This window comes from Ciona robusta, chromosome 2, assembly GCF_009617815.1.
Source record: "Ciona robusta chromosome 2, ASM961781v2".
In the NCBI taxonomy this organism is placed as follows: Eukaryota; Metazoa; Chordata; class Ascidiacea; order Phlebobranchia; family Cionidae; genus Ciona; species Ciona robusta.
Window position 1 is genome coordinate 5002997 of NC_143236.1, and position 15346 is coordinate 5018342.

The window sequence follows — 15346 nt, forward strand, 5'->3', positions numbered from 1 at the left end:
GCAATCATAAGGTGTGTGAAATTTATATGCAACACAGGTAGTCCCAGTGCTTTTCAATCTACGAGTGTAAATGTAAGAGTATGATTTCGGAGTGGCCAATATTTCTCTTCCGAACCGTAAACAAAACATGATCAAGTGATTGATTGCTTTTAATTCATATTTTACCGGTATTTGAAACATCTAGCAAGATAATCTGTTAAGTTGATTGATTAGTTTTCTTGTTTACTCGGAAATCACTACGTAATCAACTTTTGCCCCAATCATTGTTATGGCAACGCCGAAAACAATGTTCATTGTGACGTAGAGTACTCGTGACTGACAACCAATGACTGAAAGCTGACGGTGACCCTTGACCTCGCCGCAAAACGAATTCCAGCTGGGCTTTAAATTATTTAGACTAGTAGACTGGTAAGTGCTTTGCGCTATGAAAGTAACGTAGTTCGTTTTTGGGTGTGTTTTATTACTTTAAGGTACTATGTACCGTATCGGTGTCTGAGTAGTCGCATTTGTTGCCACAGGGCACGTACCACAAATGATTGTATAACAGATAATATAGATATAGTGTATTTGAATAATAATAAAGGCTGGTAACCTGTGTAGGCTGTCAAACTAAATTAAAGGGGCACAGTTTTGTGCGTTAAATCCTATACTCCTATACAGTACTATGTCTAATAGATCCAGCAATTTAGGCCATGAAAAAGGCCTTTTCTACCACTAACCAATAAAGTAAAATGTTTTTTTCATAGGCCAGTTTGTGCGGTAGCTTGTAGGTTAAGTGAAACTGTAAAATTTTGGATATTTCGCTGTCCTATTCACTTTCTCTGCTGTTTGGTTACGACTAATCATATCATGTATGCTGGTCTTGAAAGGTTAGTAATCTATGTTTAAGTTTTTATGTTGGAATACATTAAATTATATTTTAGTTATAATGATTATAATAGACAGACTGTATGAAACAAAACATAATTATGTGTTTTAACGACTGTCGTTTTCCTATCGCCAAGATAAATAGGTTTTATAATACCATTAATTTATATCTAAAATATTTATAGTTTGATAAATGTAACTTACTTCAACCAGTTCTTTGTTTTATAGAAAAACTGCCACTGACCGTTGGTCTAACCAAGCTCCGGGAAGGTAGGCTCAGTTTATTGAGTTGTTTTGTTTTCAGTTTCATTCAGAATTCAAATCCACGATGATATGCAACATGGATTTTACATTTAAAATTAATAATTTATTTTTCACATATTAATTGTATCATAGGCTATGCCTGTTATTAATTGAGGCCAATAACTCACTAAGTTACCCTTGCCATGTAATGTTAAGGTCGTATGTCGCCAAATTTAAAATGAATGTTTTATTTGTTAAGTGTGATTGACAATGAAGAAGAAGTATCAAGGCAGATGTCCAACATGAGCTTCAGGAGCATAAGAGATAAAAAGATCGAACAACAGGTTTAAACCTAGTGAATATTTCACATTATAGTACATGTTATGTTTTTCCTTTTAGGGACTAAAGATAGTTGTTATGAAGCTGGTATTGCTAATTAGACTTTAAAATATTAGTTTTATTTTTCCATTGTTTTTGACTTTTTGTTAAAAGGACAGCCATATGCTATTAAAAGTAGATGCAAAACACTATAATATACATTACAACCTAAAAGCTATAAAATTCTATTTTATTTACAATTCTGTTCTTTCCATATTAACCATTGCATAATGTTGTTTCTTATAAACCTGTTCTCATTCACAGAAAGAGAGAGAGGAGCAGAAACAGAGGAGGAAAAAACAAGATTCAATCATGATGGTTGCCACCAACCAACCTCGAGTTGGTTCTGGTGGAAAATCTCGACCATCAACAGCAAGCAAACGAGATGAGTCACTGCCATTGGTGGAGAGCCTTAACACCAACAACAAGTATAATCCAAGAGCAGAAGGTAGGAATGTTGGGGTAATGAGCCAATCCTGAACTAAATCCCATGGTGTACCACGCTGTGGGACCTAACCCACATAGAATAACTTAGAAGGTAGAAATAAGGTGTAAATATGATTGGGGATTCTTTTATTTGTTGATTTGATATTGTGGTTTTAAACATCCCGAATATGGAAATTGTATCAGTTTTAAATACACAATTAATTTGTTGATTTTAATGGTTTTATATATTTTGTTTGTTTTTTTTGCAGTCTGCACTTTCCTTAAATTCATTCATATGGTTTTTAATAAGGTGTGTTACAATTTTTGGATAAACTACAAACCAATGCTAGTTCTGGCATAAAAATTATACTTTATGACATAATTAATTAATAATGTTGTGATGCTTATAAAGGTAAACCGGCTTTGTCAAAGCTTTTAGTAAAAGAGACAGATGTGTTGTGTATGAGTGAGATATCCTATTTAATCTCCATACAAATACATTTGCTCAATTGCATAATAGGTTTGAGAATGCTAGAATATTATGTTTCATATTAATAATTTCAAAATGGTGGTGGGTGGGTGGTCATCAATTTTTTTTGTCTTGATTTAAATATAAAAGTATAAAACATAGTGTTAACCATAGTCCATACTAATGTTCACTTTTCCTATTGTGTACATAAGGTATTTACACAGGTAAACACAGGTAAACTGTTAAAACATAAATTTCTACCTCCTTTGCTTCTTATGTCAATCACTAAACAAATTTTCAATAAATTTTATTTTACTTATTGAAAACTTCTATCGTTTGTTTATTCTTACAGCTGCATATGATAACCCTAGCTTGGAAGAAGATAACCATTCAACTTATTCAAGAGCAACAACAATTACAATGGATAACTCATCGGAAAGTATTCCACATAGAAAAACCGGCACTGAATTAAAGATGGAAAAATTAGGTAAGCAAATGTTGTAATTTAATAAAAATGAAATAAATATAGAAATAAATACTAAAAAAGTAAAAAATGATTGAAACTCAAAATGTACAGTCTTAAATTAAATAATGAAATAAAAAAACGAAATGATGAAATGTAATGCAGTTACTTGTAAGTGTAAATTTAACGATTATTCGAATAATAATCCTTGAAGCACAACTTTCACTTTTTTGGATGCTCAAAATATGTAACATTTAAATCAAGTACTTCTTCTTTAATGTTGTATTATTTATTGTGTGCAATGTGTGGTAGTAAATTAGCTAACATAAAAGCCTTAAATAAAAAACATATATCACTTTGGATAACTTCAGCTTAGAGACAGCCAGCTTGTTTTAAATAATTGATGTCAACCACAATCGAAAAGAAACCCAGCTGAGGTCTTACCAAGCAAACAAAACATAAGGAATATAAATTATTCGAGTGACAACTTGCATAGACAACTCTGCATACCACAGAATTGTATAAATGTTTCATAGTTCAACAAAGTGTAGAAGTGTTTGTTAAACATATGAACCTGTTCCATATATCTTTGTCTACATAACACGCCACAATAATACTTACATACCACCCTTTTCCATGGTATGCTGTAAAGGTTCTAATAAAAACGGAAAACGACTGTCTGTTTGGGATGCCGTTCAACCCAGCATAGATAACTTGTTTCAAACAAATTTTGACGACCAATTTAAAACTGAAGTTGAAACCATTGAACCTGGTAATTTCATTCTCCCCTGTTGTTTTCACCAGCCAAGACTGTTGTTGTTGTTTCTGTCGATTCATCATGTCCATCTCAGGTGTCTGTACTGTTGGTCCTTAATACTGTAAATCAATTAAAGCTAAGCATGTGGGCTTGGTTTATAGCTTAGGCAGGTTTTGTTGGAATGGTTGTATTTTGTATTGGTTTTATGAGATTGAATTACTTCCTGGATTAGCATCACACCATTTACAATGCTGAACCTTTGAAAGGTCATTAGACTCATTACATCCATTGTGTCTCGTCTGAAATTTAGTTTCTGTGTGATGTACATTGTGAAACTCATCTAAATCAATATTCGCTATAAAAATTCACAGTTAAGTTTAACCAATTAAAAGGTATTGTAAACCGCTATATGTGCAAGAATGCCTGTGGTATTGATCATTCTACTTCATAACACCCACACACAATCACAGCATCTGTTTTACAGTCAGATGTTACAGTCATATTCCTCCTAATGCAACTTATGTTCACATTCACAGGGATGGGACAAAGTGCGGACTTTGATGTTGATTCTGAAGAGGAAGAAACAGATTCAGGAATGGTTGCGATAGGTCCTCGACCACAAACAGCAAAATCGAATTCTGCATCAAAAGAGGTGAATTTTAATTTTAAACTGTTTATTTGTTTGCTATAAATTTTTCATTGGAAGTATTACGCATTTGTCTCACAACGCAACCTTATGTTCGGAAAACCATTTTGGCTGTGTTGTTGAAGACCACATGTAAAGCCATTTTACAATCATCCTCCCTTCAACTCCAAACATCAGCATTTTACTGGAAGCTCAATTGTGATATAATTTGCATATTAGACAGCACAGCAATTTCTAGCAATAAATCATAATGATACGTTGAGAGTATTTAAATAAGTCTCATATTCTAGGTCCTACCAACTTAACTGACTCATTAATTGTTTTCCCTACTTTACATGCACCTATGTAAATCTTCATAAAAAATCAACACATTGTATGCAATACTTTAGTCCATTAGTTGCTTTCACAATAAGGTGTTTAAACTTAGGCCTTTAGTTTGGGTGGTCCATACTTGCATGCCCATGTATTAACTGCTGTGAAAAGTCCCAGAGCTTTTTCAGGCACTTGATCCTGTGCTTGAGTGGTAATCATGATCACTTGGCATATGACTGTTGTATGTCAAGTGGTACTTTGGGCGCTAGAATATATAAACGGTTATGTGAATGTGTGCCATGTTTTGGTGAATATCTTATTAGTTTAAGCAACAGCAAAACGACTTATTATAAAATTTATATACTTTATTGTTTTATTCATGCTTAATTGGAATATGAATCTTCACATTTTTCACTTAATTAAGGCCAAGAATGTATTACTGCTTAATGTTTCTTCATTTATATTAAAATCCTCACCTTAAAGGGTGGAAGACGGCCTAGCCATGTATATCAACTCTCACCACCACTGCACAAGTTTGCGGGTGGCCACAGTGTCTTTGAAAATAGCTACTCAGAGATATCCCATACCACCTCCCCACGTTTTACCGACTCTATTTTGTCCGAAACGTCTGAAGAATTGAGCCGCAAATTTTTCGGGGCGGTTTTAAACCCAGATGAGCCCCAAATGCACCCTAACCTGCCTGGTAGCCCCACCAACCCCAGCCCCAATATGGGATTTCCCTCCAGACTAAAACAGCGCGTAAGCTAGCTTGCGAGTGGCTTTTATTTGATAGTTTGCTTTAAAATTCAATTTGATTTATTCTGAATGAGGTAGTGCAAGTGATTTCTTTACACAATCAAAGCTGGTAGATATAGCTCCTGTAAAGGTTGGAGTAGTGTTTTATCTAACTAATTTCAAAACTATGCCTTCATATATAGGAAATGTGGTTTCAATGACAGAACCTGAAGGCAAATTATTTCTTTATGAATTGTTTTTATTTTACTAACAATTTTTCATGGATACATAGTTTAGTCTTTATCTTTGTCAAGAGAAAGCTTTATTTTTCATAGAATAGCAAAGAATGTTACAGTGGAGATGTAGAATTGCTAGACGATATAGAAGAGTTTAGTTTCGCAGATGTTCATTTGCCTAAGGTGGAAAAGTTAAGTTTAGATGACAACTCAGTGTCAAGTAAGGGGCAATTGCCATTAGGTATGGACAAGGAGTTAGATAGTGATCAACTTGAGGAGATAAAAAGTACTTCTCCAGCCATGGACAGTTCACCACCACTCGATGAAAGGTATGTCAGTAATAAATTTCGATAACTACACAAACGCCCCGACCGCTGACTATGAATATTTGAATAAAGCCGTTTTTACGACCGTTTAATTCCGCGTTATTTTCTCCGTAAACGACGCTTTACGATTACAATACATACACTAATTAATCAGCGATCCCTAAAGTTGCTTTGATTCGTTGTCAAATACTATGCTAAACATTAACGATCTATGCCAGCAGAGTTCAATGTACATTGTCCGCTTTCAATTACCAGCGATCGTTTAAACATCGACCCAATTTATTCAATAACAAAAGACCGACAATAGAGTATAGACGACACCCATCAATAATTCACGCGGCGTTTTCGGTCTCAGAAACCGCGCTAAATAATTGAGCGTTCCACGTTCTGAATAATTGATCATGTTTGGAAGTGGTCGACCACAGTCGTAACTTTTATTGAAACCAATCCATTTAACAACAGGTCTCTACACTGACGTGTATTTAGCGAATGTTTTATCTTACTTCAGTTTGTAACATGAATACCAAACAAATGCTTAAATATTCTATTGTTGTCCGCATTTATGTGGTCACAGTTCTTATTACGCGGCCGCTAATGATAAACCTCATCTAAGCGTCGTGGTTTATCGTTTTACGGGTCATTCACTGGGACAATAACCAAATCGCAACCTGTTGCAGCCAAAATCACGATCAATGCGTGTTATCTCCTATTCCATAAGAGCTACACTACCGTGTTGTGACCACGCCATATGTAGCTACATGCCCTAATCGGATTTGTTTAGGAAATCTGGCCACATTAGACAGTAAGAACTCGGCTTCGTTTTTTCGCTGAAACAAAATCCGTATTTGTCAAACTAATTAATTCGTCGTCGATGCTTTCGAGTGCCCTTGTGACGTCACGTTACGTTGACGTGCTTTGTCCCAGCGCAACTAAGCTGAGCAAACTTTAAAAATCAAATACGACACGGATACTTATTTGTCTAAAATGTCAATATCACCACCAAATAATTTCGATTTACGTAATAGTATATTTTGCTTCAGATCGTTGTATGAACTTGGGAGTCTTACACATACAAGTTCAGTTCTCACCGATAATATTACGTAACTAGTTTCGTTAAGTCAGGAACTGGTGTTTTGTAGACAGAAGTCTCCAGCGGGCCAAATAGAGGAAGGTCAAACCAGTGAAAAACCCTTTCTGCAACAAACTGAAACTTCAACAGCAATAAAAACCGCCAATGGGTTGCTTACTGCGCCCCCCACCGACGATATCCGCACCGATGAAGTCTGGTGGATTCTTATTCGTCTCAAACGAATCCTCTCTCGAATGCAAAGTCGCTTTCTTTCTCGTAATACCGGTCGTTCGAACAACCCCTGTCAATCCATCTCCAACCTCGAAGCAGCGACCTCTGCTAGCAACAACTTGGAAAATCAGTCCACTAGTTCATTGAGCAACCTGGCCTCTTCTCAGGAACCGGAAGAGGACCCTGTCCTTGCCAACATGCAGGACTGGCATGTTATTTCTGATCTCTGCCAGGAGCTTGACGTCATCGTGTCACGTGGTCGGCGTCACATGCAGCAACACAGCCTTGCTATACCAGCAAAGAGAAAGCTGACCGAGTTCACTTTTCTCGCGGCTTCGAACCTTTCCCGGGCCATCTTATCCACGGATTCCCCATTATCCAGCTTATTACAGTCGATAGATGATATTATAAACGAGTATAAGACAGTTGCGAGAAAGGAAGGCCTGGCACCACCAACCACGGTGAGACAGGCACAGTATAGGTCATTTGTTTAATAACACAACCGTGTGAAACAGTTGAGTGGCGTGTGTCGTTTGCTTTTTTAAACTCAATTAATTATTTAACACTTCAATATTTATTATCACTTATAAATAACCTGTTCTCAAACCCGTCACTCAATTCGTGTTTAAAGCTTCTAATCTTTGATCTAGCGGCCACATTTGTGACGTCACAAACGTTTAATTTTCAGGACACTGACGTTCGACCTGGCAGCAGTGCATCGAAATACAACATCCCCGGTATGGACTTGGACGACTTAGAAAGCTTCTGTATGAAACCAGCACCCCAGGTATGAAATACATAGCTCTAGTTTCAAGGCACACAGCTGTGCTAAAATTTTATATAATAAAAACATTTTCATTTATTTCCATTTCTTATTTATTTGTTTCAATTTATTTTTTTTGTAATTTTTTTTCAGGGGTACACGATAAAATGCAGGATATCACGTGACAACAAGGGCATCGACCGACACTCCTACCCAACATATTACCTTCATTATGAACGGGACGATGGGAAAAAGGTTGGCTCAATTTTGAATGAAATATATAGTATAGGGGTCTGTTTCTCGTCCCATTTGGTGGTAACAAAGAGTCAAAGACCATTCAAAAAATTATAAAATCGGATTTTCACGCGTCTCATATACCGTTGTTAATTGTTCAAAAAACGATCACGACATTTGGGTATTATGTTGGAAAGCTGTCCCGTCTTACCCCACAAGACGATACATATTTACTCGTTGATTTTTTTTCAGATTTTCATACTAGCGGGCAGGAAGCGAAAACGAAGCAAAACTTCAAATTATTTGATTTCCGTTGACGCCACCGACTTATCTAGAGACGGGGAATCATATATTGGTAGGTGCAGGTTACTGCAGATGTCAAAATAAAAAAAACAACAATAAAAATGCCATCTGGTTGACGTATCGCATTATTTCACCACCCACGCGGTTTGGCCTTTTCTGTTTTCGCTGTCCGTTTTAAAGAGCATGTAAAAATAACACTGAGTTCTAATCGATAAATCTATTTAAGTACAAAATAATTGGGGAACATTTTACTACACAGTTTTTTACCTACAACGAACAAAAAATACTGCACAGTTGCTCACACGGGGTTATTTTTAGTCGGAAGTATGAAAATCATTGTAGAACTTTTTTTCCAGGTAAATTACGCTCCAATATCATGGGAACAAAATTCACGGTGTACGACCACGGTATAAAGCTGGGGAAACCTGGAATCAACATCGACAGAGATAATCTACGGGAAGAACTTGTCGCCGTATGCTATGAGACCAACGTGTTAGGTTTCAAGGTACGTGACAACGTGTAGGGGCTTGACTCCTGCGTATTTTTCTATGGTGGTTGTGTAATCTGCGCATAGGCGATACTGCGCAGCCCAAGGGTTGCGTATGACAAGTGCGCCCTAGAAAAAGGCTTTTGAGATATACGTGTGTAATACAAATCTAACCACATTTTAAAGGGCGTGCCAGTTTCAGTCTAGTTGTTTACAAACATCAAATCTATTTTGAGCTATTTTTGGCGAAAGGTGCGTCAAAATTGACCCGCTGTGACGTCACAGTGCGATTGGATCTTTGCGAAAACTTAACGTCCCGATAAACAAATCGACCATTTAATATTCCCCGCTACGCTATACATTATTAATGAGTGCAGTAATCTTTACTTAGAATCTAAGTAAATTAGAAGTATAACGTTCAGGTTGTAATCAGATTTCTTTCTGCCAACTTTTATGTTGTTTTTTCTGAACGTTTGCGACATAATTCATACTGAGTTCGTACGTTATGGATTTTTCTAGCTTTTCAGGCAAAAATGTTATAAGTTTTTTAATAGCGTTGGAGCAATAGTTTGCTTTTCTACTGCATTTTTTTCTTCTTTTTGGCATCAATTAAATAAAATTGTAAAATATGTCATTACATTTACTAGAAAAATGTTTTAAGTCAGTTATACGTTTATTTAATCCTGTTTTGCTGCGTTAAACTATTAATTTGCAATTCAACTGCAATTTTTCTCAATTTGCGCTCTTTTAACATCAGTTTTTAAAAAATTGCGAAATATATGAAATATAATATTAAATTTGAAGTTATAAAAATATTTTAGTTCGTGTAATTAATCAAATGTTACGCAGGGTCCGCGTAAGATGACGGTCATTATACCTGGGATGAACATCTCTCATGAGAGAGTCAAATTCAAACCGAACCATGTAAGTGGGTGCACGGCCTTCTAGAGATACCTACAGTTGTCAGTATATTTTTAAAACAGCAATTAACCCCAATGTTAATTGCTGTTTTAAAAATAAACTGATTATTCATGTGTCACCTGCCATTTAGCAGTATAGGTTTATTAATATATTGATTGTTTCTCTTTATATTGTGGACTTTTTTTATCACAAATTGTAACGATTTTTCGCAACATACGCGAATGATCGCCGCTATTTCGATTTGTGGTGTTTTTAGTGACTCCTTTTTTTACTAAAATGTGATCAAAGTTTAAATGGGTTGCCAATAAATGATTCATCCCATTAGTGCTACTTTAACGGTGCCTAAAATATAATTCTACGCCAATTATTTACTGAATTATGACCAAAAGTTGTAAATTAATAAAACATCTGAAATCTAATTTTAACAACATTTTTTCTTAATAATTATTTTTTTAAATAAAAGAAATTGTTTTGGTAAAATGAAAGTTTTTTTTCCAAGATTGACAAAATTCTCCTATTACTTGCTTATAGGAAAGAGAGACTATATTATCAAGGTGGCAAAACCGAAACATGGAGAACCTGATCGAGCTTTCCAACAAGACACCTGTTTGGAACGAAGGTCAGTAGGCGGTTTGTCATCACAATTTCCCTACTACTAGATCTGTGATTAGTTTTACCAGTAGCGGCTTTTGTTAGGTGATGGGCCAATCCTGGCCTAAATCCTAGGACTCATTTTGGGTGATGGGCCAATCCTGGCCTAAATGCTAAGACCCAGGCGTGCCACGCTGCATGACCCCACCCACATAGAATAGAACGGCTTTCCAATTTTTTTGACTTATTAGGGGTTTAACGGTTGGTGGCTTGTGCCGATCAGTTTAAAATTATCAGTTGTAAGATTGTTAAACAGCGCATTTTGAAGAGTTAGTAATATTAATACTGTAGTTTTAACTGCTTAATTTACTACATTGTGTCAAAACACGTAGTTTTACTTTTATCATTTTCGATATATATTTAAGAATTTACTAAACTGTTTTAAAATACGAAGTTTATTCATTTTCTTTGTGTTTAAAGTTTATTTAAGCGCCGGTTAGTGCAACTTTAACCCGTCGTATTTTGATTTGTTCAGAAACCCAATCGTACGTTCTCAACTTCCGTGGTCGAGTTACACAAGCTTCAGTGAAAAACTTTCAAATAGTTCATCAGAGCGATCGTGAGTTACCTGAATATTATGTGTGCATATAATTCTATTACAGTTAGATTTCATGTTTGTGTTAAATTGGTAAAACGTGTGTGAGATTCACATGCTTCCAAACGTCGTGTAAGTTTTAGATTCGGAAATTACGTCGCCAATTGTTAGTTAATAATTTATTCGTTAAATTTGCGTTGCTTCTTAAAAAAGGTGTAGAAGCATTGTTTAAAACCAAACGCTTTGTTTTTTATATACGGTAAGTTAATTATGATAGATTTAAATTCTCTTTTCGTGGAATTTGAAACAGAATTAGCCACAAGATATCCGAAATTCCGACATCACATCGTCATTTTCCGTACACCTCTTCTGAATAAGGAACAATAATCCATTTTGTTTTAATTCTTATTTCTTTTTACAGCCGAATACATAGTAAAATCTAATATATCAATTTATTTTAAAAAAATCTTATTTATTTTCACAGCTGAATACATAGTGATGCAGTTCGGACGTGTCGAGGACAATGTATTCACCGTAGATTACAATTACCCAATGAATGCAGTGCAAGCATTCGCTATTGCTCTCTCCAGTTTCGACTCAAAACTCGCCTGCGAATAAAACCCCTTCGAAACAACCCCCTTTTTATGCCTAATGTTTGTATATCGCTTTTAACCCGTTATTATATGTGCGAATTATCGCGAAAATATTCTGCACGACCACGTTTGTGGCGCTCGCTACCCATGCATTCCAAATGTAATTTTGAGCCATCTGACTAACGTGAAAAAATACGTGCCAGTCGCGTATATAGTGTTAATTTTACTCGTGCATTGTGTCGTGTATAGTTTCCTAGCTTTACGGTTGTCTCAAGCCAGAACATAACTTAAAATGTTAAGAAACATACTAATAATTAAACAGCCCGACTGTTTCGCCTGATTCACGCACAGACAAGACGAACGCGCGTATTTTACTAACACGCACCACTTGCCAAATTTTCAACAAAATTTTCAACTCGGTTCCACTTAATTAAGTTTGCACCGCTTCAAATTTCACAGTGCTAGGTGTTACCAGTCCGTTCCTTACACTTCATATACTTCGTGGAAACTAAGCCGACGTATTCCGTTCTTTTTTTACTATCAGTATTTTCTTTTCAACCGGCAGCCACTATTTAATGTAACGCGCATCACTGTAAGCTTTAATTTTTTCCCTTTTTGTGAACTTTTTCGAATTTTCTCAATCATCAGAACGCACGAAAAATAACTTGTGGCGTCACGCTACGGGTCCGCGTGCCCCTCGCTGAGCAGACTTAACTTATTGCAACCAATTTTCGCTTCATAACCCACCGCGCAATGAGCAACTGCTTGGCTGTTTGATTCTCGTCGTGTGCTAGATATTTTACCTTTGGATTTTTATCAGGCGGTCTGCGCGGCCTGCCTGTTATCTAGTTAAAATACATGTGTGCTATTCAATTTATATCTAAGCGCCAAAAAGTTATTTCAACGGTTCTATTCAATTACCGCAAAGTTTTTTTTTAGGTTTTGCTTTTCTTTCCTCGCTGTACGGCAAGCGACTATTTGACTTTTTCTGGATTTCCTTATTTGCAATTTCGCAATGTATATTTTCCAGTAGCAATTGATGTTAGGTATCAACTATATATGTTATCGTTGTAGTCTTATAGTATATTTTAAGTATTGTGTACATTAAACTGTTCAAGGAACGCATCGGTTAACTTCAATGTAGACTCAATTATATCTAGTTTTAGGTATAAGTGTCAATCAGATCTGAGGTGACTATCAGTATACTGGGGTGGGGGAAAACGGGACATCTTTTTTATTTTATTTTCTCGTTCTTTTTGGTAGTAAACAATAAAGAACATACGAGAATTGTAAAACCATATCCTAATGACCCTGTTAATTGTTTAAAACACGATCTAAATATTTGGTTATATGTGTGAATGGAATGATCCTTATATTCCTTAACAATTAGCCCAGTTGTTGTCGTATAACAATTAGCCCAGTTGTTGTCGTAAGTTAATAGTTGCTGCGTTTACCCTGCGCTGCCCACGTACTTACCGCGGTATTCTGATCGTCACTGATAAGTGCAATATTTCACAGAGATTAGGTCACGAAAACGTAATATTTACCACTTTAACAAAAAATCCGGCTTTTTATGAAGTTGTTGTGTTTATTATAAAATACGAAGCGTGAAAAATCTGAATATTTTTTAAACGAGCAGACTCGCTATTCGTCTAGTTCTTCTATCACCTCAGGTGGTTGAGATGAGCTACGGGAAGGACGCTGCGGTGGCAGACTGATTGCAGGAAGTGAGGAGAGTCTCGTCTTTCTGCTGCTTCCTTTTCGGGTTTCTTCGCTGAAACTCAGAAAGCGAATTCGATCTCGAGTCCTTGCAACAAAAGTGAGTTGGGATTCTTGACTCTCAGGACTTGCGCTTCTTCCCAAGGATACAGTGGAGGCGTAGAAGCGTTGTTGCTGCGATAGAAGGGATCCACTCTCTTCGCCGCCTTGACTTTAAAAAGAGGGAGTAAAGTTAACAACAGCATAATTGGCTTTTTAAGACAAAATTCTGCCACGTACAAACTATTTCAAATGTCTGAGACGAACAGTTAGCGACGACGGACAAACATTTCAAATATTCGTGACAAATGTAACCCGTTGGACAAAAAAGACGAATGTTAATCTGAGCCTTTAAAGGTTCGCTATAAAGGTCGCTCGCTACGCATAAATATAGTAGGGTGGGGGAAGATGGGACACATTTTGACTCTATTTTCTCGTCCCTTTTAGTAGTAAACGAAGAGTATTCAAAGAATTATAAAACTATATCCTCACGACTCCCATATACCGTTGTTAATTATTTAAAACATGATCAGGCTATTTGAATATTATGTGCTAAAGGTGTCCCATCTTCCCCTATCCTACTATATTAATTAAAAATAAATCATATAGGCCTCTTACCAGCAACCAAACACTGATGGACAAAATTGAAAACGATGATTTTCCACTTCCCCGTAAGAAAAACTCCTTTGCTTGGCCCAATTTTCTTCAGAATGTTTGATATAGTAATTACAAATTTTCAAACACATGTAACAAAAGGCAAGAAAAGACACCGAAAAGATGAGCATAATCAACGGGCCAAGGTAATCGTAGGGTATTGGAGTGAAATGATTGTCTCCCTTCATGGTTAAAACACCGCGTGGTCAGGAGTGACGTTCTGGATATTCAAAAACTATATTCAAGTCTGACATATAAGAGTATAAGACGTCTATATTCTACACTAATAACTATATTTTCTTAAACATTTTATGTTTACAGATAATATAGTGGTGTGGGGGAAAATGGTACACCTTTTCATTCTATTTTCTCGTCCAATTTGGTAGGAACCATAGAATATTCAAATAATTATAAAACCTTCCCCACGACTTCCATATACCGCTTGAGGTATTTAAAACACGATCAGGATGCTTGGATATTATGTGCTAATGGTGTCTCGTCTTTCCCCATCCAACTATAACTATATGTTCGTGGCGAAAATTTAAAAGCTCACGACAGGTTTTGTTCGTTACATACTTTTAGAGCCCACGTTTTGTCTAGTTTGGGAACTACAAATTCTGCGTGCGTGCCGAATAAATACCCTTTATTGCTAATTAAATTACTTATTTAGCCTACTATTTATATATAGTGCCAAACATATGTAGCAATAAACAAAGACAGAGGTTTAGCAAACACACAAGCAGGGCAGATAGTTAATTATAGAAAGGTAATAAATGCTACAACCGCCACGAACTTCTATGAAATAAATGTAACATTAATATGTCTCTTACCACAAGATGCCACTTGCTAACTTGGAGTGTATCTTGGAGTGTATCTGTCTTCAGTACAATATTAAATCAAATTTCATTTACTGAGTGCCTGATGCTATTTGTGCATTATTACACGACGTTTATGGTATACTAACTGTCTACGGAGAAGTCAAGCTGTCATGCTTTAGACGGGGAAACGTTTAACTGTATACACAACCGTACACATAGGTTACACATAACATAAAGTGTAGGCGCACATTTATCTTTGAGAACAAAGGAAACCGGGGTACTTCATCACATGTTGTAAATGGTGGCAGCATGAATGGAGTTTGATCGATGCTCACAATGTTCAGCGCGTGCAGTTCAACTTTGTATCGGATAAACTTTATTCGATGAAGCAATTGTTGCGCAATTTTAAATCTATATATACGGTTGCTACTATCGTAGGGCAGGTAATGCTGTATTCGAAGTTTTTCTAGG

At 36.2% G+C, this 15346-nt stretch overlaps 2 protein-coding genes across 5 annotated transcripts; one reads left to right on the top strand and one right to left on the bottom strand.

The window, feature by feature from the left end:
- The first annotated feature begins 272 nt into the window (after nucleotides 1-272).
- Nucleotides 273-12784, top strand: LOC149740438 (tubby-related protein 3-like). Of its 4 annotated transcripts, none has more exons than XM_089872986.1 (17): nucleotides 273-408; nucleotides 747-869; nucleotides 1096-1137; nucleotides 1370-1454; nucleotides 1753-1936; nucleotides 2736-2870; nucleotides 3499-3618; nucleotides 4140-4255; nucleotides 5045-5320; nucleotides 7847-7945; nucleotides 8075-8176; nucleotides 8408-8510; nucleotides 8815-8963; nucleotides 9795-9869; nucleotides 10398-10485; nucleotides 10993-11076; nucleotides 11537-12784. In XM_089872986.1, exons 2-17 carry the CDS (start codon nucleotides 850-852, stop codon nucleotides 11668-11670), a joined length of 1812 nt encoding a protein of 603 aa, XP_089729112.1. In that variant the 5' UTR covers nucleotides 273-408; nucleotides 747-849; the 3' UTR covers nucleotides 11671-12784. The 4 variants fall into 4 exon arrangements, with proteins under 4 accessions (XP_089729112.1, XP_089729115.1, XP_089729114.1 ...); XM_089872990.1 differs by lacking the exons at nucleotides 3499-3618; nucleotides 5045-5320 and adding exons at nucleotides 5632-5861; nucleotides 6998-7619 and having other exon boundaries at nucleotides 275-408; XM_089872989.1 differs by lacking the exon at nucleotides 5045-5320.
- Nucleotides 12785-13222: 438 nt separating this feature from the next.
- LOC149740439 (uncharacterized) lies at nucleotides 13223-15165 on the bottom strand. The gene is made up of 3 exons (XM_089873010.1): nucleotides 14888-15165; nucleotides 14022-14277; nucleotides 13223-13575 (listed from the first exon to the last, which is right to left on the bottom strand). The coding sequence occupies exons 2-3, from the start codon at nucleotides 14243-14245 to the stop codon at nucleotides 13290-13292; spliced, it is 510 nt and encodes a 169-aa protein (XP_089729136.1). The 5' UTR covers nucleotides 14246-14277; nucleotides 14888-15165; the 3' UTR covers nucleotides 13223-13289.
- Between the last annotated feature and the right edge of the window lie 181 nt (nucleotides 15166-15346).